Here is a 23546-nt window from a genome sequence, read left to right as displayed (position 1 = left end):
GTTATAGGAACATAAAATCGACACATGACCAATTTCATAATGCTGTACAATCTGAATTTCTTTCTAAAAAATATGATTTCTCCGTGGATTATTTTAGAATGTGTTCAATTACATTTGGACCTTTCTTGCAATGACGCCTGTGGTGAAAACTCTTTAAAACGTAGCTTGTGATCTTTTGTCCAATTTTGTTCGACTTTGCTGATACTATTGCATGTCACAGAATATGCATTGCAAATGATCCATCAATACTGTAAATGTGAAAAGCAATATGGTTCAAAATACTTTTAAAAGTCATAAATATATTTAAGTTAAGTGAATCATTCATCAGTGAAACCAATAAAAGGTGACCTGCTTTAAGTACAGCACCACTAATATCTCAGGACTGTGGACTCCATCCAGCTTGTTACTGAACTACCTGATTTAGAAGCTGGCTGGAGTGACGTCACCACTTCCCTGCAGTGTGTCACCCAGTGGAGAACTGTGGAAATGACAGGAAAGTTCCTGAAGACACTGGAGCTCCAAGTGGCAGCATATAAAAGCTGTGAAACTTCCCCTGCCGAGACAGAAACCAATACATCCAACACTGAGCACACAAGACTCAACACTCAACATTGACTGAAGATGCTGTGTTCCCGAGGATTCCAGTCTTCCCTCAGCCCATTGATGGACTTCTACTGGCCTGTGCGCAGTCTATGGCCAGAGGTCCGACCTCTTCTCAGCCAGCGGGATCTATTACAGAGAAACCTGCTAGAGATCAAGAGCAGTCTGGAGCTTATGGCAAAACTCCAGCAGCAGATCTTTGAAGAGTTGGACAATGTCCCGTCCTCTTTGACCATCCAACCAGTCTCCTACAAGCATGATAAAGATGGAGAGGGCTTTGCCCTGACACTGGACACTAAAGACTTTTCCCCAGAGGAGCTGTCTGTCAAGCAGGTGGGCAGGAAGCTGAAAGTCAGTGGGAAGACAGAGAAGAAGCTGGATGATGGGGAAGGCTCCTATTCTTACAGATGCCAAGAGTTCAGACAAGAGTTTGATCTGCCTGAAGGGGTGAATCCTGAGACAGTCACCTGCTCCCTGGCTCATGACGGGAAGCTCCACATTCAGGCACCAAAGAATCCATTATCTTGTGAGGATGAGGTGGCAGAGAGAGTGGTGCCCATCAACTGTAGCCTGGATGTGAAAACCCCACAATTCCTGTCAAAGACAGAGGGAAGCATCACCGACACACAGAAGAAACAAGAGAACACCATTTCACAAGAGGACTGATTTTTATTTCACTGGATGAAACATTTTCTAATACATATTTTTCATGTTATGAAACTGTATGCATTTACATTTCATATCTTGTAACAATCAATATGATATGCTTTTTAATTTAATCAATAAAATATACCATTTGACAGAATATTGCAGTTGTTATGATCTCTTCAACGGATATCAACATAATGACCTTTATTTCTCATCAAAAGTTAACATTCTAAAAGGCTCACTGGCCTGACATTTTTCAATGATCATTTTCAATAAATCCAATTTTCAAAAAGCTCTCCTGAAAATGTTCTGATTCTAACATGTTTATGACATGTTTATAAACCTGACTTCTGAAAACAAATGTCATGTGGACTTGTCAGGATTTGCAATGTAGGCCTTTTTGAGCAAGTGTCCTGTTTTAGATCATTGAATGTGAGTGAATAGTTTCCACAACTAGAACATATTGTTTTTAGTTATTAAAAAACAGATGTAAATACATGATAAACATAATGCCAGACAAACATTTTTTCAGTTTTCAACAATGTTATAGGAACAAAAAATCGACACATGACCAATTTCATAATGCTGTACAATCTGAATTTCTTTCTAAAAAATATGATTTCTCCGTGGATTATTTTAGAATGTGTTCAATTACATTTGGACCTTTCTTGCAATGACGCCTGTGGTGAAAACTCTTTAAAACGTAGCGTGTGATCTTTTGTCCAATTTTGTTCGACTTTGCTGATACTATTGCATGTTACAGAATATGCATTGCAAATGATCCATCAATACTGTAAATGTGAAAAGCAATATGGTTCAAAATACTTTTAAAAGTCATAAATATATTTAAGTTAAGTGAATCATTCATCAGTGAAACCAATAAAAGGTGACCTGCTTTAAGTACAGCACCACTAATATCTCAGGACTGTGGACTCCATCCAGCTTGTTACTGATCTACCTGATTTAGAAGCTGGCTGGAGTGACGTCACCACTTCCCTGCAGTGTGTCACCCAGTGGAGAACTGTGGAAATGACAGGAAAGTTCCTGAAGACACTGGAGCTCCAAGTGGCAGCATATAAAAGCTGTGAAACTTCCCCTGCCGAGACAGAAACCAATACATCCAACACTGAGCACACAAGACTCAACACTCAACATTGACTGAAGATGATGTGTTCCCGAGGATTCCAGTCTTCCCTCAGCCCATTAATGGACTTCTACTGGCCTGTGCGCAGTCTATGGCCAGAGGTCCGACCTCTTCTCAGCCAGCGGGATCTATTACAGAGAAACCTGCTAGAGATCAAGAGCAGTCTGGAGCTTATGGCAAAACTCCAGCAGCAGATCTTTGAAGAGTTGGACAATGTCCCGTCCTCTTTGACCATCCAACCAGTCTCCTACAAGCATGATAAAGATGGAGAGGGCTTTGCCCTGACACTGGACACTAAAGACTTTTCCCCAGAGGAGCTGTCTGTCAAGCAGGTGGGCAGGAAGCTGAAAGTCAGTGGGAAGACAGAGAAGAAGCTGGATGATGGGGAAGGCTCCTACTCGTACAGATGCCAAGAGTTCAGACAAGAGTTTGATCTGCCTGAAGGGGTGAATCCTGAGACAGTCACCTGCTCCCTGGCTCATGACGGGAAGCTCCACATTCAGGCACCAAAGAATCCATTATCTTGTGAGGATGAGGTGGCAGAGAGAGTGGTGCCCATCAACTGTAGCCTGGATGTGAAAACCCCACAATTCCTGTCAAAGACAGAGGGAAGCATCACCGACACACAGAAGAAACAAGAGAACACCATTTCACAAGAGGACTGATTTTTATTTCACTGGATGAAACATTTTCTAATACATATTTTTCATGTTATGAAACTGTATGCATTTACATTTCATATCTTGTAACAATCAATATGATATGCTTTTTAATTTAATCAATAAAATATACCATTTGACAGAATATTGCAGTTGTTATGATCTCTTCAACGGATATCAACATAATGACCTTTATTTCTCATCAAAAGTTAACATTCCAAAAGGCTCACTGGCCTGACATTTTTCAATGATCATTTTCAATAAATCCAATTTTCAAAAAGCTCTCCTGAAAATGTTCTGATTCTAACATGTTTATGACATGTTTATAAACCTGACTTCTGAAAACAAATGTCATGTGGACTTGTCAGGATTTGCAATGTAGGCCTTTTTGAGCAAGTGTCCTGTTTTAGATCATTGAATGTGAGTGAATAGTTTCCACAACTAGAAAATATTGTTTTTAGTTATTAAAAAACAGATGTAAATATATGATAAACATAATGCCGGACAAACATTTTTTCCGTTTTCAACAATGTTAAAGGAACAAAAAATCGACACATGACCAATTTCATAATGCTGTACAATCTGAATTTCTTTCTAAAAAATATGATTTCTCCGTGGATTATTTTAGAATGTGTTCAATTACATTTGGACCTTTCTTGCAGTGACGCCTGTGGTGAAAACTCTTTAAAACGTAGCTTGTGATCTTTTGTCCAATTTTGTTCGACTTTGCTGATACTATTGCATGTCACAGAATATGCATTGCAAATGATCCATCAATACTGTAAATGTGAAAAGCAATATGGTTCAAAATACTTTTAAAAGTCATAAATATATTTAAGTTAAGTGAATCATTCATCAGTGAAACCAATAAAATGTGACCTGCTTTAAGTACAGCACCACTAATATCTCAGGACTGTGGACTCCATCCAGCTTGTTACTGAACTACCTGATTTAGAAGCTGGCTGGAGTGACTCACCACTTCCCTGCAGTGTGTCACCCAGTGGAGAACTGTGGAAATGACAGGAAAGTTCCTGAAGACACTGGAGCTCCAAGTGGCAGCATATAAAAGCTGTGAAACTTCCCCTGCCGAGACAGAAACCAATACATCCAACACTGAGCACACAAGACTCAACACTCAACATTGACTGAAGATGATGTGTTCCCGAGGATTCCAGTCTTCCCTCAGCCCATTAATGGACTTCTACTGGCCTGTGCGCAGTCTATGGCCAGAGGTCCGACCTCTTCTCAGCCAGCGGGATCTATTACAGAGAAACCTGCTAGAGATCAAGAGCAGTCTGGAGCTTATGGCAAAACTCCAGCAGCAGATCTTTGAAGAGTTGGACAATGTCCCGTCCTCTTTGACCATCCAACCAGTCTCCTACAAGCATGATAAAGATGGAGAGGGCTTTGCCCTGACACTGGACACTAAAGACTTTTCCCCAGAGGAGCTGTCTGTCAAGCAGGTGGGCAGGAAGCTGAAAGTCAGTGGGAAGACAGAGAAGAAGCTGGATGATGGGGAAGGCTCCTACTCGTACAGATGCCAAGAGTTCAGACAAGAGTTTGATCTGCCTGAAGGGGTGAATCCTGAGACAGTCACCTGCTCCCTGGCTCATGACGGGAAGCTCCACATTCAGGCACCAAAGAATCCATTATCTTGTGAGGATGAGGTGGCAGAGAGAGTGGTGCCCATCAACTGTAGCCTGGATGTGAAAACCCCACAATTCCTGTCAAAGACAGAGGGAAGCATCACCGACACACAGAAGAAACAAGAGAACACCATTTCACAAGAGGACTGATTTTTATTTCACTGGATGAAACATTTTCTAATACATATTTTTCATGTTATGAAACTGTATGCATTTACATTTCATATCTTGTAACAATCAATATGATATGCTTTTTAATTTAATCAATAAAATATACCATTTGACAGAATATTGCAGTTGTTATGATCTCTTCAACGGATATCAACATAATGACCTTTATTTCTCATCAAAAGTTAACATTCCAAAAGGCTCACTGGCCTGACATTTTTCAATGATCATTTTCAATAAATCCAATTTTCAAAAAGCTCTCCTGAAAATGTTCTGATTCTAACATGTTTATGACATGTTTATAAACCTGACTTCTGAAAACAAATGTCATGTGGACTTGTCAGGATTTGCAATGTAGGCCTTTTTGAGCAAGTGTCCTGTTTTAGATCATTGAATGTGAGTGAATAGTTTCCACAACTAGAAAATATTGTTTTTAGTTATTAAAAAACAGATGTAAATATATGATAAACATAATGCCGGACAAACATTTTTTCCGTTTTCAACAATGTTAAAGGAACAAAAAATCGACACATGACCAATTTCATAATGCTGTACAATCTGAATTTCTTTCTAAAAAATATGATTTCTCCGTGGATTATTTTAGAATGTGTTCAATTACATTTGGACCTTTCTTGCAGTGACGCCTGTGGTGAAAACTCTTTAAAACGTAGCTTGTGATCTTTTGTCCAATTTTGTTCGACTTTGCTGATGCTATTGCATGTCACAGAATATGCATTGCAAATGATCCATCAATACTGTAAATGTGAAAAGCAATATGGTTCAAAATACTTTTAAAAGTCATAAATATATTTAAGTTAAGTGAATCATTCATCAGTGAAACCAATAAAATGTGACCTGCTTTAAGTACAGCACCACTAATATCTCAGGACTGTGGACTCCATCCAGCTTGTTACTGAACTACCTGATTTAGAAGCTGGCTGGAGTGACGTCACCACTTCCCTGCAGTGTGTCACCCAGTGGAGAACTGTGGAAATGACAGGAAAGTTCCTGAAGACACTGGAGCTCCAAGTGGCAGCATATAAAAGCTGTGAAACTTCCCCTGCCGAGACAGAAACCAATACATCCAACACTGAGCACACAAGACTCATCACTCAATATTGACTGAAGATGCTGTGTTCCCGAGGATTCCAGTCTTCCCTCAGCCCATTAATGGACTTCTACTGGCCTGTGCGCAGTCTATGGCCAGAGGTCCGACCTCTTCTCAGCCAGCGGGATCTATTACAGAGAAACCTGCTAGAGATCAAGAGCAGTCTGGAGCTTATGGCAAAACTCCAGCAGCAGATCTTTGAAGAGTTGGACAATGTCCCGTCCTCTTTGACCATCCAACCAGTCTCCTACAAGCATGATAAAGATGGAGAGGGCTTTGCCCTGACACTGGACACTAAAGACTTTTCCCCAGAGGAGCTGTCTGTCAAGCAGGTGGGCAGGAAGCTGAAAGTCAGTGGGAAGACAGAGAAGAAGCTGGATGATGGGGAAGGCTCCTACTCGTACAGATGCCAAGAGTTCAGACAAGAGTTTGATCTGCCTGAAGGGGTGAATCCTGAGACAGTCACCTGCTCCCTGGCTCATGACGGGAAGCTCCACATTCAGGCACCAAAGAATCCATTATCTTGTGAGGATGAGGTGGCAGAGAGAGTGGTGCCCATCAACTGTAGCCTGGATGTGAAAACCCCACAATTCCTGTCAAAGACAGAGGGAAGCATCACCGACACACAGAAGAAACAAGAGAACACCATTTCACAAGAGGACTGATTTTTATTTCACTGGATGAAACATTTTCTAATACATATTTTTCATGTTATGAAACTGTATGCATTTACATTTCATATCTTGTAACAATCAATATGATATGCTTTTTAATTTAATCAATAAAATATACCATTTGACAGAATATTGCAGTTGTTATGATCTCTTCAACGGATATCAACATAATGACCTTTATTTCTCATCAAAAGTTAACATTCCAAAAGGCTCACTGGCCTGACATTTTTCAATGATCATTTTCAATAAATCCAATTTTCAAAAAGCTCTCCTGAAAATGTTCTGATTCTAACATGTTTATGACATGTTTATAAACCTGACTTCTGAAAACAAATGTCATGTGGACTTGTCAGGATTTGCAATGTAGGCCTTTTTGAGCAAGTGTCCTGTTTTAGATCATTGAATGTGAGTGAATAGTTTCCACAACTAGAAAATATTGTTTTTAGTTATTAAAAAACAGATGTAAATATATGATAAACATAATGCCGGACAAACATTTTTTCCGTTTTCAACAATGTTAAAGGAACAAAAAATCGACACATGACCAATTTCATAATGCTGTACAATCTGAATTTCTTTCTAAAAAATATGATTTCTCCGTGGATTATTTTAGAATGTGTTCAATTACATTTGGACCTTTCTTGCAGTGACGCCTGTGGTGAAAACTCTTTAAAACGTAGCTTGTGATCTTTTGTCCAATTTTGTTCGACTTTGCTGATGCTATTGCATGTCACAGAATATGCATTGCAAATGATCCATCAATACTGTAAATGTGAAAAGCAATATGGTTCAAAATACTTTTAAAAGTCATAAATATATTTAAGTTAAGTGAATCATTCATCAGTGAAACCAATAAAATGTGACCTGCTTTAAGTACAGCACCACTAATATCTCAGGACTGTGGACTCCATCCAGCTTGTTACTGAACTACCTGATTTAGAAGCTGGCTGGAGTGACGTCACCACTTCCCTGCAGTGTGTCACCCAGTGGAGAACTGTGGAAATGACAGGAAAGTTCCTGAAGACACTGGAGCTCCAAGTGGCAGCATATAAAAGCTGTGAAACTTCCCCTGCCGAGACAGAAACCAATACATCCAACACTGAGCACACAAGACTCAACACTCAACATTGACTGAAGATGCTGTGTTCCCGAGGATTCCAGTCTTCCCTCAGCCCATTAATGGACTTCTACTGGCCTGTGCGCAGTCTATGGCCAGAGGTCCGACCTCTTCTCAGCCAGCGGGATCTATTACAGAGAAACCTGCTAGAGATCAAGAGCAGTCTGGAGCTTATGGCAAAACTCCAGCAGCAGATCTTTGAAGAGTTGGACAATGTCCCGTCCTCTTTGACCATCCAACCAGTCTCCTACAAGCATGATAAAGATGGAGAGGGCTTTGCCCTGACACTGGACACTAAAGACTTTTCCCCAGAGGAGCTGTCTGTCAAGCAGGTGGGCAGGAAGCTGAAAGTCAGTGGGAAGACAGAGAAGAAGCTGGATGATGGGGAAGGCTCCTACTCGTACAGATGCCAAGAGTTCAGACAAGAGTTTGATCTGCCTGAAGGGGTGAATCCTGAGACAGTCACCTGCTCCCTGGCTCATGACGGGAAGCTCCACATTCAGGCACCAAAGAATCCATTATCTTGTGAGGATGAGGTGGCAGAGAGAGTGGTGCCCATCAACTGTAGCCTGGATGTGAAAACCCCACAATTCCTGTCAAAGACAGAGGGAAGCATCACCGACACACAGAAGAAACAAGAGAACACCATTTCACAAGAGGACTGATTTTTATTTCACTGGATGAAACATTTTCTAATACATATTTTTCATGTTATGAAACTGTATGCATTTACATTTCATATCTTGTAACAATCAATATGATATGCTTTTTAATTTAATCAATAAAATATACCATTTGACAGAATATTGCAGTTGTTATGATCTCTTCAACGGATATCAACATAATGACCTTTATTTCTCATCAAAAGTTAACATTCCAAAAGGCTCACTGGCCTGACATTTTTCAATGATCATTTTCAATAAATCCAATTTTCAAAAAGCTCTCCTGAAAATGTTCTGATTCTAACATGTTTATGACATGTTTATAAACCTGACTTCTGAAAACAAATGTCATGTGGACTTGTCAGGATTTGCAATGTAGGCCTTTTTGAGCAAGTGTCCTGTTTTAGATCATTGAATGTGAGTGAATAGTTTCCACAACTAGAAAATATTGTTTTTAGTTATTAAAAAACAGATGTAAATATATGATAAACATAATGCCGGACAAACATTTTTTCCGTTTTCAACAATGTTAAAGGAACAAAAAATCGACACATGACCAATTTCATAATGCTGTACAATCTGAATTTCTTTCTAAAAAATATGATTTCTCCGTGGATTATTTTAGAATGTGTTCAATTACATTTGGACCTTTCTTGCAGTGACGCCTGTGGTGAAAACTCTTTAAAACGTAGCTTGTGATCTTTTGTCCAATTTTGTTCGACTTTGCTGATGCTATTGCATGTCACAGAATATGCATTGCAAATGATCCATCAATACTGTAAATGTGAAAAGCAATATGGTTCAAAATACTTTTAAAAGTCATAAATATATTTAAGTTAAGTGATTCATTCATCAGTGAAACCAATAAAATGTGACCTGCTTTAAGTACAGCACCACTAATATCTCAGGACTGTGGACTCCATCCAGCTTGTTACTGAACTACCTGATTTAGAAGCTGGCTGGAGTGACGTCACCACTTCCCTGCAGTGTGTCACCCAGTGGAGAACTGTGGAAATGACAGGAAAGTTCCTGAAGACACTGGAGCTCCAAGTGGCAGCATATAAAAGCTGTGAAACTTCCCCTGCCGAGACAGAAACCAATACATCCAACACTGAGCACACAAGACTCAACACTCAACATTGACTGAAGATGCTGTGTTCCCGAGGATTCCAGTCTTCCCTCAGCCCATTAATGGACTTCTACTGGCCTGTGCGCAGTCTATGGCCAGAGGTCCGACCTCTTCTCAGCCAGCGGGATCTATTACAGAGAAACCTGCTAGAGATCAAGAGCAGTCTGGAGCTTATGGCAAAACTCCAGCAGCAGATCTTTGAAGAGTTGGACAATGTCCCGTCCTCTTTGACCATCCAACCAGTCTCCTACAAGCATGATAAAGATGGAGAGGGCTTTGCCCTGACACTGGACACTAAAGACTTTTCCCCAGAGGAGCTGTCTGTCAAGCAGGTGGGCAGGAAGCTGAAAGTCAGTGGGAAGACAGAGAAGAAGCTGGATGATGGGGAAGGCTCCTACTCGTACAGATGCCAAGAGTTCAGACAAGAGTTTGATCTGCCTGAAGGGGTGAATCCTGAGACAGTCACCTGCTCCCTGGCTCATGACGGGAAGCTCCACATTCAGGCACCAAAGAATCCATTATCTTGTGAGGATGAGGTGGCAGAGAGAGTGGTGCCCATCAACTGTAGCCTGGATGTGAAAACCCCACAATTCCTGTCAAAGACAGAGGGAAGCATCACCGACACACAGAAGAAACAAGAGAACACCATTTCACAAGAGGACTGATTTTTATTTCACTGGATGAAACATTTTCTAATACATATTTTTCATGTTATGAAACTGTATGCATTTACATTTCATATCTTGTAACAATCAATATGATATGCTTTTTAATTTAATCAATAAAATATACCATTTGACAGAATATTGCAGTTGTTATGATCTCTTCAACGGATATCAACATAATGACCTTTATTTCTCATCAAAAGTTAACATTCCAAAAGGCTCACTGGCCTGACATTTTTCAATGATCATTTTCAATAAATCCAAATTTCAAAAAGCTCTCCTGAAAATGTTCTGATTCTAACATGTTTATGACATGTTTATAAACCTGACTTCTGAAAACAAATGTCATGTGGACTTGTCAGGATTTGCAATGTAGGCCTTTTTGAGCAAGTGTCCTGTTTTAGATCATTGAATGTGAGTGAATAGTTTCCACAACTAGAAAATATTGTTTTTAGTTATTAAAAAACAGACGTAAATATATTATAAACATAATGCCAGACAAACATTTTTCAATTTTCAACAATGTTATAGGAACATAAAATCGACACATGACCAATTTCATAATGCTGTACAATCTGAATTTCTTTCTAAAAAATATGATTTCTCCGTGGATTATTTTAGAATGTGTTCAATTACATTTGGACCTTTCTTGCAATGACGCCTGTGGTGAAAACTCTTTAAAACGTAGCTTGTGATCTTTTGTCCAATTTTGTTCGACTTTGCTGATACTATTGCATGTCACAGAATATGCATTGCAAATGATCCATCAATACTGTAAATGTGAAAAGCAATATGGTTCAAAATACTTTTAAAAGTCATAAATATATTTAAGTTAAGTGATTCATTCATCAGTGAAACCAATAAAAGGTGACCTGCTTTAGGTACAGCACCACTAATATCTCAGGACTGTGGACTCCATCCAGCTTGTTACTGAACTACCTGATTTAGAAGCTGGCTGGAGTGACGTCACCACTTCCCTGCAGTGTGTCACCCAGTGGAGAACTGTGGAAATGACAGGAAAGTTCCTGAAGACACTGGAGCTCCAAGTGGCAGCATATAAAAGCTGTGAAACTTCCCCTGCCGAGACAGAAACCAATACATCCAACACTGAGCACACAAGACTCAACACTCAACATTGACTGAAGATGCTGTGTTCCCGAGGATTCCAGTCTTCCCTCAGCCCATTGATGGACTTCTACTGGCCTGTGCGCAGTCTATGGCCAGAGGTCCGACCTCTTCTCAGCCAGCGGGATCTACTACAGAGAAACCTGCTAGAGATCAAGAGCAGTCTGGAGCTTATGGCAAAACTCCAGCAGCAGATCTTTGAAGAGTTGGACAATGTCCCGTCCTCTTTGACCATCCAACCAGTCTCCTACAAGCATGATAAAGATGGAGAGGGCTTTGCCCTGACACTGGACACTAAAGACTTTTCCCCAGAGGAGCTGTCTGTCAAGCAGGTGGGCAGGAAGCTGAAAGTCAGTGGGAAGACAGAGAAGAAGCTGGATGATGGGGAAGGCTCCTACTCGTACAGATGCCAAGAGTTCAGACAAGAGTTTGATCTGCCTGAAGGGGTGAATCCTGAGACAGTCACCTGCTCCCTGGCTCATGACGGGAAGCTCCACATTCAGGCACCAAAGAATCCATTATCTTGTGAGGATGAGGTGGCAGAGAGAGTGGTGCCCATCAACTGTAGCCTGGATGTGAAAACCCCACAATTCCTGTCAAAGACAGAGGGAAGCATCACCGACACACAGAAGAAACAAGAGAACACCATTTCACAAGAGGACTGATTTTTATTTCACTGGATGAAACATTTTCTAATACATATTTTTCATGTTATGAAACTGTATGCATTTACATTTCATATCTTGTAACAATCAATATGATATGCTTTTTAATTTAATCAATAAAATATACCATTTGACAGAATATTGCAGTTGTTATGATCTCTTCAACGGATATCAACATAATGACCTTTATTTCTCATCAAAAGTTAACATTCCAAAAGGCTCACTGGCCTGACATTTTTCAATGATCATTTTCAATAAATCCACATTTCAAAAAGCTCTCCTGAAAATGTTCTGATTCTAACATGTTTATGACATGTTTATAAACCTGACTTCTGAAAACAAATGTCATGTGGACTTGTCAGGATTTGCAATGTAGGCCTTTTTGAGCAAGTGTCCTGTTTTAGATCATTGAATGTGAGTGAATAGTTTCCACAACTAGAAAATATTGTTTTTAGTTATTAAAAAACAGATGTAAATATATGATAAACATAATGCCAGACAAACATTTTTTCCGTTTTCAACAATGTTATAGGAACATAAAATCGACACATGACCAATTTCATAATGCTGTACAATCTGAATTTCTTTCTAAAAAATATGATTTCTCCGTGGATTATTTTAGAATGTGTTCAATTACATTTGGACCTTTCTTGCAATGACGCCTGTGGTGAAAACTCTTTAAAACGTAGCGTGTGATCTTTTGTCCAATTTTGTTCGACTTTGCTGATACTATTGCATGTCACAGAATATGCATTGCAAATGATCCATCAATACTGTAAATGTGAAAAGCAATATGGTTCAAAATACTTTTAAAAGTCATAAATATATTTAAGTTAAGTGATTCATTCATCAGTGAAACCAATAAAAGGTGACCTGCTTTAAGTACAGCACCACTAATATCTCAGGACTGTGGACTCCATCCAGCTTGTTACTGAACTACCTGATTTAGAAGCTGGCTGGAGTGACGTCACCACTTCCCTGCAGTGTGTCACCCAGTGGAGAACTGTGGAAATGACAGGAAAGTTCCTGAAGACACTGGAGCTCCAAGTGGCAGCATATAAAAGCTGTGAAACTTCCCCTGCCGAGACAGAAACCAATACATCCAACACTGAGCACACAAGACTCAACACTCAACATTGACTGAAGATGCTGTGTTCCCGAGGATTCCAGTCTTCCCTCAGCCCATTGATGGACTTCTACTGGCCTGTGCGCAGTCTATGGCCAGAGGTCCGACCTCTTCTCAGCCAGCGGGATCTATTACAGAGAAACCTGCTAGAGATCAAGAGCAGTCTGGAGCTTATGGCAAAACTCCAGCAGCAGATCTTTGAAGAGTTGGACAATGTCCCGTCCTCTTTGACCATCCAACCAGTTTCCTACAAGCATGATAAAGATGGAGAGGGCTTTGCCCTGACACTGGACACTAAAGACTTTTCCCAAGAGGAGCTGTCTGTCAAGCAGGTGGGCAGGAAGCTGAAAGTCAGTGGGAAGACAGAGAAGAAGCTGGATGATGGGGAAGGCTCCTATTCTTACAGATGCCAAGAGTTCAGACAAGAGTTTGATCTGCCTGAAGGGGTGAATCCTGAGACAGTCACCTGCTCCCTGGCTCATGACGGGAAGCTCCACATTCAGGCACCAAAGAATCCATTATCTTGTGAGGATGAGGTGGCAGAGAGAGTGGTGCCCATCAACTGTAGCCTGGATGTGAAAACCCCACAATTCCTGTCAAAGACAGAGGGAAGCATCACCGACACACAGAAGAAACAAGAGAACACCATTTCACAAGAGGACTGATTTTTATTTCACTGGATGAAACATTTTCTAATACATATTTTTCATGTTATGAAACTGTATGCATTTACATTTCATATCTTGTAACAATCAATATGATATGCTTTTTAATTTAATCAATAAAATATACCATTTGACAGAATATTGCAGTTGTTATGATCTCTTCAACGGATATCAACATAATGACCTTTATTTCTCATCAAAAGTTAACATTCCAAAAGGCTCACTGGCCTGACATTTTTCAATGATAATTTTCAATAAATCCAAATTTCAAAAAGCTCTCCTGAAAATGTTCTGATTCTAACATGTTTATGACATGTTTATAAACCTGACTTCTGAAAACAAATGTCATGTGGACTTGTCAGGATTTGCAATGTAGGCCTTTTTGAGCAAGTGTCCTGTTTTAGATCATTGAATGTGAGTGAATAGTTTCCACAACTAGAAAATATTGTTTTTAGTTATTAAAAAACAGACGTAAATATATGACAAACATAATGCCGGACAAACATTTTTCAATTTTCAACAATATTATAAGAACATAAAATCGACACATGACCAATTTCATAATGCAGTACAATCTGCATTTCTTTTCTTCAAAATATGATTTCTCTGTGGATTATTTTAGAATGTGTTCAATTACATTTGGACCTTTCTTGCAATGACGCCTGTGGTGAAAACTCTTTAAAACGTAGCTTGTGATCTTTTGTCCAATTTTGTTCGACTTTGCTGATACTATTGCATGTCACAGAATATGCATTGCTAATGATCCATCAATACTGTAAATGTGAAAAGCAATATGGTTCAAAATACTTTTAAAAGTCATAAATATATTTAAGTTAAGTGATTCATTCATCAGTGAAACCAATAAAAGGTGACCTGCTTTAGGTACAGCACCACTAATATCTCAGGACTGTGGACTCCATCCAGCTTGTTACTGAACTACCTGATTTAGAAGCTGGCTGGAGTGACGTCACCACTTCCCTGCAGTGTGTCACCCAGTGGAGAACTGTGGAAATGACAGGAAAGTTCCTGAAGACACTGGAGCTCCAAGTGGCAGCATATAAAAGCTGTGAAACTTCCCCTGCCGAGACAGAAACCAATACATCCAACACTGAGCACACAAGACTCAACACTCAACATTGACTGAAGATGCTGTGTTCCCGAGGATTCCAGTCTTCCCTCAGCCCATTGATGGACTTCTACTGGCCTGTGCGCAGTCTATGGCCAGAGGTCCGACCTCTTCTCAGCCAGCGGGATCTACTACAGAGAAACCTGCTAGAGATCAAGAGCAGTCTGGAGCTTATGGCAAAACTCCAGCAGCAGATCTTTGAAGAGTTGGACAATGTCCCGTCCTCTTTGACCATCCAACCAGTCTCCTACAAGCATGATAAAGATGGAGAGGGCTTTGCCCTGACACTGGACACTAAAGACTTTTCCCCAGAGGAGCTGTCTGTCAAGCAGGTGGGCAGGAAGCTGAAAGTCAGTGGGAAGACAGAGAAGAAGCTGGATGATGGGGAAGGCTCCTACTCGTACAGATGCCAAGAGTTCAGACAAGAGTTTGATCTGCCTGAAGGGGTGAATCCTGAGACAGTCACCTGCTCCCTGGCTCATGACGGGAAGCTCCACATTCAGGCACCAAAGAATCCATTATCTTGTGAGGATGAGGTGGCAGAGAGAGTGGTGCCCATCAACTGTAGCCTGGATGTGAAAACCCCACAATTCCTGTCAAAGACAGAGGGAAGCATCACCGACACACAGAAGAAACAAGAGAACACCATTTCACAAGAGGACTGATTTTTATTTCACTGGATGAAACATTTTCTAATACATATTTTTCATGTTATGAAACTGTATGCATTTACATTTCATATCTTGTAACAATCAATATGATATGCTTTTTAATTTAATCAATAAAATATACCATTTGACAGAATATTGCAGTTGTTATGATCTCTTCAACGGATATCAACATAATGACCTTTATTTCTCATCAAAAGTTAACATTCCAAAAGGCTCACTGGCCTGACATTTTTCAATGATCATTTTCAATAAATCCAAATTTCAAAAAGCTCTCCTGAAAATGTTCTGATTCTAACATGTTTATGACATGTTTATAAACCTGACTTCTGAAAACAAATGTCATGTGGACTTGTCAGGATTTGCAATGTAGGCCTTTTTGAGCAAGTGTCCTGTTTTAGATCATTGAATGTGAGTGAATAGTTTCCACAACTAGAAAATATTGTTTTTAGTTATTAAAAAACAGATGTAAATATATGATAAACATAATGCCAGACAAACATTTTTTCCGTTTTCAACAATGTTATAGGAACATAAAATCGACACATGACCAATTTCATAATGCTGTACAATCTGAATTTCTTTCTAAAAAATATGATTTCTCCGTGGATTATTTTAGAATGTGTTCAATTACATTTGGACCTTTCTTGCAATGACGCCTGTGGTGAAAACTCTTTAAAACGTAGCTTGTGATCTTTTGTCCAATTTTGTTCGACTTTGCTGATACTATTGCATGTTACAGAATATGCATTGCAAATGATCCATCAATACTGTAAATGTGAAAAGCAATATGGTTCAAAATACTTTTAAAAGTCATAAATATATTTAAGTTAAGTGATTCATTCATCAGTGAAACCAATAAAATGTGACCTGCTTTAAGTACAGCACCACTAATATCTCAGGACTGTGGACTCCATCCAGCTTGTTACTGAACTACCTGATTTAGAAGCTGGCTGGAGTGACGTCACCACTTCCCTGCAGTGTGTCACCCAGTGGAGAACTGTGGAAATGACAGGAAAGTTCCTGAAGACACTGGAGCTCCAAGTGGCAGCATATAAAAGCTGTGAAACTTCCCCTGCCGAGACAGAAACCAATACATCCAACACTGAACACACAAGACTCAACACTCAACATTGACTGAAGATGCTGTGTTCCCGAGGATTCCAGTCTTCCCTCAGCCCATTGATGGACTTCTACTGGCCTGTGCGCAGTCTATGGCCAGAGGTCCGACCTCTTCTCAGCCAGCGGGATCTATTACAGAGAAACCTGCTAGAGATCAAGAGCAGTCTGGAGCTTATGGCAAAACTCCAGCAGCAGATCTTTGAAGAGTTGGACAATGTCCCGTCCTCTTTGACCATCCAACCAGTCTCCTACAAGCATGATAAAGATGGAGAGGGCTTTGCCCTGACACTGGACACTAAAGACTTTTCCCCAGAGGAGCTGTCTGTCAAGCAGGTGGGCAGGAAGCTGAAAGTCAGTGGGAAGACAGAGAAGAAGCTGGATGATGGGGAAGGCTCCTACTCGTACAGATGCCAAGAGTTCAGACAAGAGTTTGATCTGCCTGAAGGGGTGAATCCTGAGACAGTCACCTGCTCCCTGGCTCATGACGGGAAGCTCCACATTCAGGCACCAAAGAATCCATTATCTTGTGAGGATGAGGTGGCAGAGAGAGTGGTGCCCATCAACTGTAGCCTGGATGTGAAAACCCCACAATTCCTGTCAAAGACAGAGGGAAGCATCACCGACACACAGAAGAAACAAGAGAACACCATTTCACAAGAGGACTGATTTTTATTTCACTGGATGAAACATTTTCTAATACATATTTTTCATGTTATGAAACTGTATGCATTTACATTTCATATCTTGTAACAATCAATATGATATGCTTTTTAATTTAATCAATAAAATATACAATTTTACAGAATATTGCAGTTGTTATGATCTCTTCAACGGATATCAACATAATGACCTTTATTTCTCATCAAAAGTTAACATTCCAAAAGGCTCACTGGCCTGACATTTTTCAATGATCATTTTCAATAAATCCAATTTTCAAAAAGCTCTCCTGAAAATGTTCTGATTCTAACATGTTTATGACATGTTTATAAACCTGACTTCTGAAAACAAATGTCATGTGGACTTGTCAGGATTTGCAATGTAGGCCTTTTTGAGCAAGTGTCCTGTTTTAGATCATTGAATGTGAGTGAATAGTTTCCACAACTAGAAAATATTGTTTTTAGTTATTAAAAAACAGATGTAAATATATGATAAACATAATGCCGGACAAACATTTTTTCCGTTTTCAACAATGTTATAGGAACAAAAAATCGACACATGACCAATTTCATAATGCTGTACAATCTGAATTTCTTTCTAAAAAATATGATTTCTCCGTGGATTATTTTAGAATGTGTTCAATTACATTTGGACCTTTCTTGCAATGACGCCTGTGGTGAAAACTCTTTAAAACGTAGCTTGTGATCTTTTGTCCAATTTTGTTCGACTTTGCTGATGCTATTGCATGTCACAGAATATGCATTGCAAATGATCCATCAATACTGTAAATGTGAAAAGCAATATGGTTCAAAATACTTTTAAAAGTCATAAATATATTTAAGTTAAGTGAATCATTCATCAGTGAAACCAATAAAATGTGACCTGCTTTAAGTACAGCACCACTAATATCTCAGGACTGTGGACTCCATCCAGCTTGTTACTGAACTACCTGATTTAGAAGCTGGCTGGAGTGACGTCACCACTTCCCTGCAGTGTGTCACCCAGTGGAGAACTGTGGAAATGACAGGAAAGTTCCTGAAGACACTGGAGCTCCAAGTGGCAGCATATAAAAGCTGTGAAACTTCCCCTGCCGAGACAGAAACCAATACATCCAACACTGAACACACAAGACTCAACACTCAACATTGACTGAAGATGCTGTGTTCCCGAGGATTCCAGTCTTCCCTCAGCCCATTGATGGACTTCTACTGGCCTGTGCGCAGTCTATGGCCAGAGGTCCGACCTCTTCTCAGCCAGCGGGATCTATTACAGAGAAACCTGCTAGAGATCAAGAGCAGTCTGGAGCTTATGGCAAAACTCCAGCAGCAGATCTTTGAAGAGTTGGACAATGTCCCGTCCTCTTTGACCATCCAACCAGTCTCCTACAAGCATGATAAAGATGGAGAGGGCTTTGCCCTGACACTGGACACTAAAGACTTTTCCCCAGAGGAGCTGTCTGTCAAGCAGGTGGGCAGGAAGCTGAAAGTCAGTGGGAAGACAGAGAAGAAGCTGGATGATGGGGAAGGCTCCTACTCGTACAGATGCCAAGAGTTCAGACAAGAGTTTGATCTGCCTGAAGGGGTGAATCCTGAGACAGTCACCTGCTCCCTGGCTCATGACGGGAAGCTCCACATTCAGGCACCAAAGAATCCATTATCTTGTGAGGATGAGGTGGCAGAGAGAGTGGTGCCCATCAACTGTAGCCTGGATGTGAAAACCCCACAATTCCTGTCAAAGACAGAGGGAAGCATCACCGACACACAGAAGAAACAAGAGAACACCATTTCACAAGAGGACTGATTTTTATTTCACTGGATGAAACATTTTCTAATACATATTTTTCATGTTATGAAACTGTATGCATTTACATTTCATATCTTGTAACAATCAATATGATATGCTTTTTAATTTAATCACTAAAATATACCATTTGACAGAATATTGCAGTTGTTATGATCTCTTCAACGGATATCAACATAATGACCTTTATTTCTCATCAAAAGTTAACATTCCAAAAGGCTCACTGGCCTGACATTTTTCAATGATCATTTTCAATAAATCCAATTTTCAAAAAGCTCTCCTGAAAATGTTCTGATTCTAACATGTTTATGACATGTTTATAAACCTGACTTCTGAAAACAAATGTCATGTGGACTTGTCAGGATTTGCAATGTAGGCCTTTTTGAGCAAGTGTCCTGTTTTAGATCATTGAATGTGAGTGAATAGTTTCCACAACTAGAAAATATTGTTTTTAGTTATTAAAAAACAGATGTAAATATATGATAAACATAATGCCGGACAAACATTTTTTCCGTTTTCAACAATGTTATAGGAACAAAAAATCGACACATGACCAATTTCATAATGCTGTACAATCTGAATTTCTTTCTAAAAAATATGATTTCTCCGTGGATTATTTTAGAATGTGTTCAATTACATTTGGACCTTTCTTGCAGTGACGCCTGTGGTGAAAACTCTTTAAAACGTAGCTTGTGATCTTTTGTCCAATTTTGTTCGACTTTGCTGATGCTATTGCATGTCACAGAATATGCATTGCAAATGATCCATCAATACTGTAAATGTGAAAAGCAATATGGTTCAAAATACTTTTAAAAGTCATAAATATATTTAAGTTAAGTGAATCATTCATCAGTGAAACCAATAAAATGTGACCTGCTTTAAGTACAGCACCACTAATATCTCAGGACTGTGGACTCCATCCAGCTTGTTACTGAACTACCTGATTTAGAAGCTGGCTGGAGTGACGTCACCACTTCCCTGCAGTGTGTCACCCAGTGGAGAACTGTGGAAATGACAGGAAAGTTCCTGAAGACACTGGAGCTCCAAGTGGCAGCATATAAAAGCTGTGAAACTTCCCCTGCCGAGACAGAAACCAATACATCCAACACTGAGCACACAAGACTCAACACTCAACATTGACTGAAGATGATGTGTTCCCGAGGATTCCAGTCTTCCCTCAGCCCATTAATGGACTTCTACTGGCCTGTGCGCAGTCTATGGCCAGAGGTCCGACCTCTTCTCAGCCAGCGGGATCTATTACAGAGAAACCTGCTAGAGATCAAGAGCAGTCTGGAGCTTATGGCAAAACTCCAGCAGCAGATCTTTGAAGAGTTGGACAATGTCCCGTCCTCTTTGACCATCCAACCAGTCTCCTACAAGCATGATAAAGATGGAGAGGGCTTTGCCCTGACACTGGACACTAAAGACTTTTCCCCAGAGGAGCTGTCTGTCAAGCAGGTGGGCAGGAAGCTGAAAGTCAGTGGGAAGACAGAGAAGAAGCTGGATGATGGGGAAGGCTCCTACTCGTACAGATGCCAAGAGTTCAGACAAGAGTTTGATCTGCCTGAAGGGGTGAATCCTGAGACAGTCACCTGCTCCCTGGCTCATGACGGGAAGCTCCACATTCAGGCACCAAAGAATCCATTATCTTGTGAGGATGAGGTGGCAGAGAGAGTGGTGCCCATCAACTGTAGCCTGGATGTGAAAACCCCACAATTCCTGTCAAAGACAGAGGGAAGCATCACCGACACACAGAAGAAACAAGAGAACACCATTTCACAAGAGGACTGATTTTTATTTCACTGGATGAAACATTTTCTAATACATATTTTTCATGTTATGAAACTGTATGCATTTACATTTCATATCTTGTAACAATCAATATGATATGCTTTTTAATTTAATCAATAAAATATACCATTTGACAGAATATTGCAGTTGTTATGATCTCTTCAACGGATATCAACATAATGACCTTTATTTCTCATCAAAAGTTAACATTCCAAAAGGCTCACTGGCCTGACATTTTTCAATGATCATTTTCAATAAATCCAATTTTCAAAAAGCTCTCCTGAAAATGTTCTGATTCTAACATGTTTATGACATGTTTATAAACCTGACTTCTGAAAACAAATGTCATGTGGACTTGTCAGGATTTGCAATGTAGGCCTTTTTGAGCAAGTGTCCTGTTTTAGATCATTGAATGTGAGTGAATAGTTTCCACAACTAGAAAATATTGTTTTTAGTTATTAAAAAACAGATGTAAATATATGATAAACATAATGCCGGACAAACATTTTTTCCGTTTTCAACAATGTTAAAGGAACAAAAAATCGACACATGACCAATTTCATAATGCTGTACAATCTGAATTTCTTTCTAAAAAATATGATTTCTCCGTGGATTATTTTAGAATGTGTTCAATTACATTTGGACCTTTCTTGCAGTGACGCCTGTGGTGAAAACTCTTTAAAACGTAGCTTGTGATCTTTTGTCCAATTTTGTTCGACTTTGCTGATGCTATTGCATGTCACAGAATATGCATTGCAAATGATCCATCAATACTGTAAATGTGAAAAGCAATATGGTTCAAAATACTTTTAAAAGTCATAAATATATTTAAGTTAAGTGAATCATTCATCAGTGAAACCAATAAAATGTGACCTGCTTTAAGTACAGCACCACTAATATCTCAGGACTGTGGACTCCATCCAGCTTGTTACTGAACTACCTGATTTAGAAGCTGGCTGGAGTGACGTCACCACTTCCCTGCAGTGTGTCACCCAGTGGAGAACTGTGGAAATGACAGGAAAGTTCCTGAAGACACTGGAGCTCCAAGTGGCAGCATATAAAAGCTGTGAAACTTCCCCTGCCGAGACAGAAACCAATACATCCAACACTGAGCACACAAGACTCAACACTCAACATTGACTGAAGATGCTGTGTTCCCGAGGATTCCAGTCTTCCCTCAGCCCATTAATGGACTTCTACTGGCCTGTGCGCAGTCTATGGCCAGAGGTCCGACCTCTTCTCAGCCAGCGGGATCTATTACAGAGAAACCTGCTAGAGATCAAGAGCAGTCTGGAGCTTATGGCAAAACTCCAGCAGCAGATCTTTGAAGAGTTGGACAATGTCCCGTCCTCTTTGACCATCCAACCAGTCTCCTACAAGCATGATAAAGATGGAGAGGGCTTTGCCCTGACACTGGACACTAAAGACTTTTCCCCAGAGGAGCTGTCTGTCAAGCAGGTGGGCAGGAAGCTGAAAGTCAGTGGGAAGACAGAGAAGAAGCTGGATGATGGGGAAGGCTCCTACTCGTACAGATGCCAAGAGTTCAGACAAGAGTTTGATCTGCCTGAAGGGGTGAATCCTGAGACAGTCACCTGCTCCCTGGCTCATGACGGGAAGCTCCACATTCAGGCACCAAAGAATCCATTATCTTGTGAGGATGAGGTGGCAGAGAGAGTGGTGCCCATCAACTGTAGCCTGGATGTGAAAACCCCACAATTCCTGTCAAAGACAGAGGGAAGCATCACCGACACACAGAAGAAACAAGAGAACACCATTTCACAAGAGGACTGATTTTTATTTCACTGGATGAAACATTTTCTAATACATATTTTTCATGTTATGAAACTGTATGCATTTACATTTCATATCTTGTAACAATCAATATGATATGCTTTTTAATTTAATCAATAAAATATACCATTTGACAGAATATTGCAGTTGTTATGATCTCTTCAACGGATATCAACATAATGACCTTTATTTCTCATCAAAAGTTAACATTCCAAAAGGCTCACTGGCCTGACATTTTTCAATGATCATTTTCAATAAATCCAATTTTCAAAAAGCTCTCCTGAAAATGTTCTGATTCTAACATGTTTATGACATGTTTATAAACCTGACTTCTGAAAACAAATGTCATGTGGACTTGTCAGGATTTGCAATGTAGGCCTTTTTGAGCAAGTGTCCTGTTTTAGATCATTGAATGTGAGTGAATAGTTTCCACAACTAGAAAATATTGTTTTTAGTTATTAAAAAACAGATGTAAATATATGATAAACATAATGCCGGACAAACATTTTTTCCGTTTTCAACAATGTTAAAGGAACAAAAAATCGACACATGACCAATTTCATAATGCTGTACAATCTGAATTTCTTTCTAAAAAATATGATTTCTCCGTGGATTATTTTAGAATGTGTTCAATTACATTTGGACCTTTCTTGCAGTGACGCCTGTGGTGAAAACTCTTTAAAACGTAGCTTGTGATCTTTTGTCCAATTTTGTTCGACTTTGCTGATGCTATTGCATGTCACAGAATATGCATTGCAAATGATCCATCAATACTGTAAATGTGAAAAGC

At 39.8% G+C, this 23546-nt stretch overlaps 11 protein-coding genes and 2 pseudogenes across 11 annotated transcripts; all 13 read left to right on the top strand.

The window, feature by feature from the left end:
* The first annotated feature begins 462 nt into the window (after positions 1 to 462).
* On the top strand, positions 463 to 1405 carry LOC118964601 (heat shock protein 30). Its single transcript, XM_036977497.2, has one exon. The coding sequence runs from the start codon at positions 622 to 624 to the stop codon at positions 1264 to 1266; it is 645 nt and encodes a 214-aa protein (XP_036833392.2). The 5' UTR covers positions 463 to 621; the 3' UTR covers positions 1267 to 1405.
* A 993-nt stretch (positions 1406 to 2398) lies between these two features.
* Positions 2399 to 3196, top strand: LOC118964600 (heat shock protein 30-like; annotated as a pseudogene).
* Positions 3197 to 4188: 992 nt separating this feature from the next.
* Positions 4189 to 4986, top strand: LOC118964599 (heat shock protein 30-like; annotated as a pseudogene).
* A 977-nt stretch (positions 4987 to 5963) lies between these two features.
* On the top strand, positions 5964 to 6777 carry LOC118964598 (heat shock protein 30). The gene has a single exon (XM_036977494.2). It carries the CDS (start codon positions 5994 to 5996, stop codon positions 6636 to 6638), a length of 645 nt encoding a protein of 214 aa, XP_036833389.2. The 5' UTR covers positions 5964 to 5993; the 3' UTR covers positions 6639 to 6777.
* Positions 6778 to 7651: 874 nt separating this feature from the next.
* On the top strand, positions 7652 to 8568 carry LOC118964597 (heat shock protein 30). Its single transcript, XM_036977493.2, has one exon. The coding sequence runs from the start codon at positions 7785 to 7787 to the stop codon at positions 8427 to 8429; it is 645 nt and encodes a 214-aa protein (XP_036833388.2). The 5' UTR covers positions 7652 to 7784; the 3' UTR covers positions 8430 to 8568.
* Positions 8569 to 9442: 874 nt separating this feature from the next.
* Positions 9443 to 10359, top strand: LOC118964596 (heat shock protein 30). The gene has a single exon (XM_090236647.1). It carries the CDS (start codon positions 9576 to 9578, stop codon positions 10218 to 10220), a length of 645 nt encoding a protein of 214 aa, XP_090092773.1. The 5' UTR covers positions 9443 to 9575; the 3' UTR covers positions 10221 to 10359.
* An 881-nt stretch (positions 10360 to 11240) lies between these two features.
* Positions 11241 to 12149, top strand: LOC118964595 (heat shock protein 30). Its single transcript, XM_090236646.1, has one exon. It carries the CDS (start codon positions 11366 to 11368, stop codon positions 12008 to 12010), a length of 645 nt encoding a protein of 214 aa, XP_090092772.1. The 5' UTR covers positions 11241 to 11365; the 3' UTR covers positions 12011 to 12149.
* An 850-nt stretch (positions 12150 to 12999) lies between these two features.
* On the top strand, positions 13000 to 13940 carry LOC118964523 (heat shock protein 30-like). Its single transcript, XM_090236645.1, has one exon. It carries the CDS (start codon positions 13157 to 13159, stop codon positions 13799 to 13801), a length of 645 nt encoding a protein of 214 aa, XP_090092771.1. The 5' UTR covers positions 13000 to 13156; the 3' UTR covers positions 13802 to 13940.
* Positions 13941 to 14947: 1007 nt separating this feature from the next.
* Positions 14948 to 15731, top strand: LOC118964594 (heat shock protein 30). The gene has a single exon (XM_090236644.1). It carries the CDS (start codon positions 14948 to 14950, stop codon positions 15590 to 15592), a length of 645 nt encoding a protein of 214 aa, XP_090092770.1. The 3' UTR covers positions 15593 to 15731.
* A 1007-nt stretch (positions 15732 to 16738) lies between these two features.
* LOC118964593 (heat shock protein 30) lies at positions 16739 to 17522 on the top strand. The gene has a single exon (XM_036977492.2). It carries the CDS (start codon positions 16739 to 16741, stop codon positions 17381 to 17383), a length of 645 nt encoding a protein of 214 aa, XP_036833387.2. The 3' UTR covers positions 17384 to 17522.
* Positions 17523 to 18463: 941 nt separating this feature from the next.
* LOC118964592 (heat shock protein 30) lies at positions 18464 to 19451 on the top strand. The gene has a single exon (XM_036977491.2). It carries the CDS (start codon positions 18530 to 18532, stop codon positions 19172 to 19174), a length of 645 nt encoding a protein of 214 aa, XP_036833386.2. The 5' UTR covers positions 18464 to 18529; the 3' UTR covers positions 19175 to 19451.
* An 855-nt stretch (positions 19452 to 20306) lies between these two features.
* Positions 20307 to 21104, top strand: LOC110523813 (heat shock protein 30). The gene is given in 2 exon segments (XM_021602848.3): positions 20307 to 20878; positions 20880 to 21104. Coding segments are annotated over 2 exon segments (663 nt in total). The 5' UTR covers positions 20307 to 20320; the 3' UTR covers positions 20985 to 21104.
* An 874-nt stretch (positions 21105 to 21978) lies between these two features.
* Positions 21979 to 22895, top strand: LOC149983274 (heat shock protein 30). The gene has a single exon (XM_090236643.1). The coding sequence runs from the start codon at positions 22112 to 22114 to the stop codon at positions 22754 to 22756; it is 645 nt and encodes a 214-aa protein (XP_090092769.1). The 5' UTR covers positions 21979 to 22111; the 3' UTR covers positions 22757 to 22895.
* Positions 22896 to 23546: the final 651 nt, after the last annotated feature.

The sequence above is a fragment of the Oncorhynchus mykiss genome, chromosome 5 (assembly GCF_057628025.1).
Source record: "Oncorhynchus mykiss isolate SJ-2025 chromosome 5, ASM5762802v1, whole genome shotgun sequence".
In the NCBI taxonomy this organism is placed as follows: Eukaryota; Metazoa; Chordata; class Actinopteri; order Salmoniformes; family Salmonidae; genus Oncorhynchus; species Oncorhynchus mykiss.
Note: the sequence above shows the minus strand (reverse complement) of the source record. Positions and strands in the feature narration are given on the sequence as shown.

Bases quoted from the DNA above. Each gene is read 5' to 3' on its own strand.
- LOC118964523 (XM_090236645.1), top strand. From the start codon at position 13,157: ATGCTGTGTTCCCGAGGATTCCAGTCTTCCCTCAGCCCATTGATGGAC.
- LOC118964595 (XM_090236646.1), top strand. From the start codon at position 11,366: ATGCTGTGTTCCCGAGGATTCCAGTCTTCCCTCAGCCCATTGATGGAC.
- LOC118964597 (XM_036977493.2), top strand. From the start codon at position 7,785: ATGCTGTGTTCCCGAGGATTCCAGTCTTCCCTCAGCCCATTAATGGAC.
- LOC118964593 (XM_036977492.2), top strand. From the start codon at position 16,739: ATGCTGTGTTCCCGAGGATTCCAGTCTTCCCTCAGCCCATTGATGGAC.
- LOC118964592 (XM_036977491.2), top strand. From the start codon at position 18,530: ATGCTGTGTTCCCGAGGATTCCAGTCTTCCCTCAGCCCATTGATGGAC.
- LOC149983274 (XM_090236643.1), top strand. From the start codon at position 22,112: ATGCTGTGTTCCCGAGGATTCCAGTCTTCCCTCAGCCCATTAATGGAC.
- LOC118964598 (XM_036977494.2), top strand. From the start codon at position 5,994: ATGCTGTGTTCCCGAGGATTCCAGTCTTCCCTCAGCCCATTAATGGAC.
- LOC118964596 (XM_090236647.1), top strand. From the start codon at position 9,576: ATGCTGTGTTCCCGAGGATTCCAGTCTTCCCTCAGCCCATTAATGGAC.
- LOC118964601 (XM_036977497.2), top strand. From the start codon at position 622: ATGCTGTGTTCCCGAGGATTCCAGTCTTCCCTCAGCCCATTGATGGAC.
- LOC118964594 (XM_090236644.1), top strand. From the start codon at position 14,948: ATGCTGTGTTCCCGAGGATTCCAGTCTTCCCTCAGCCCATTGATGGAC.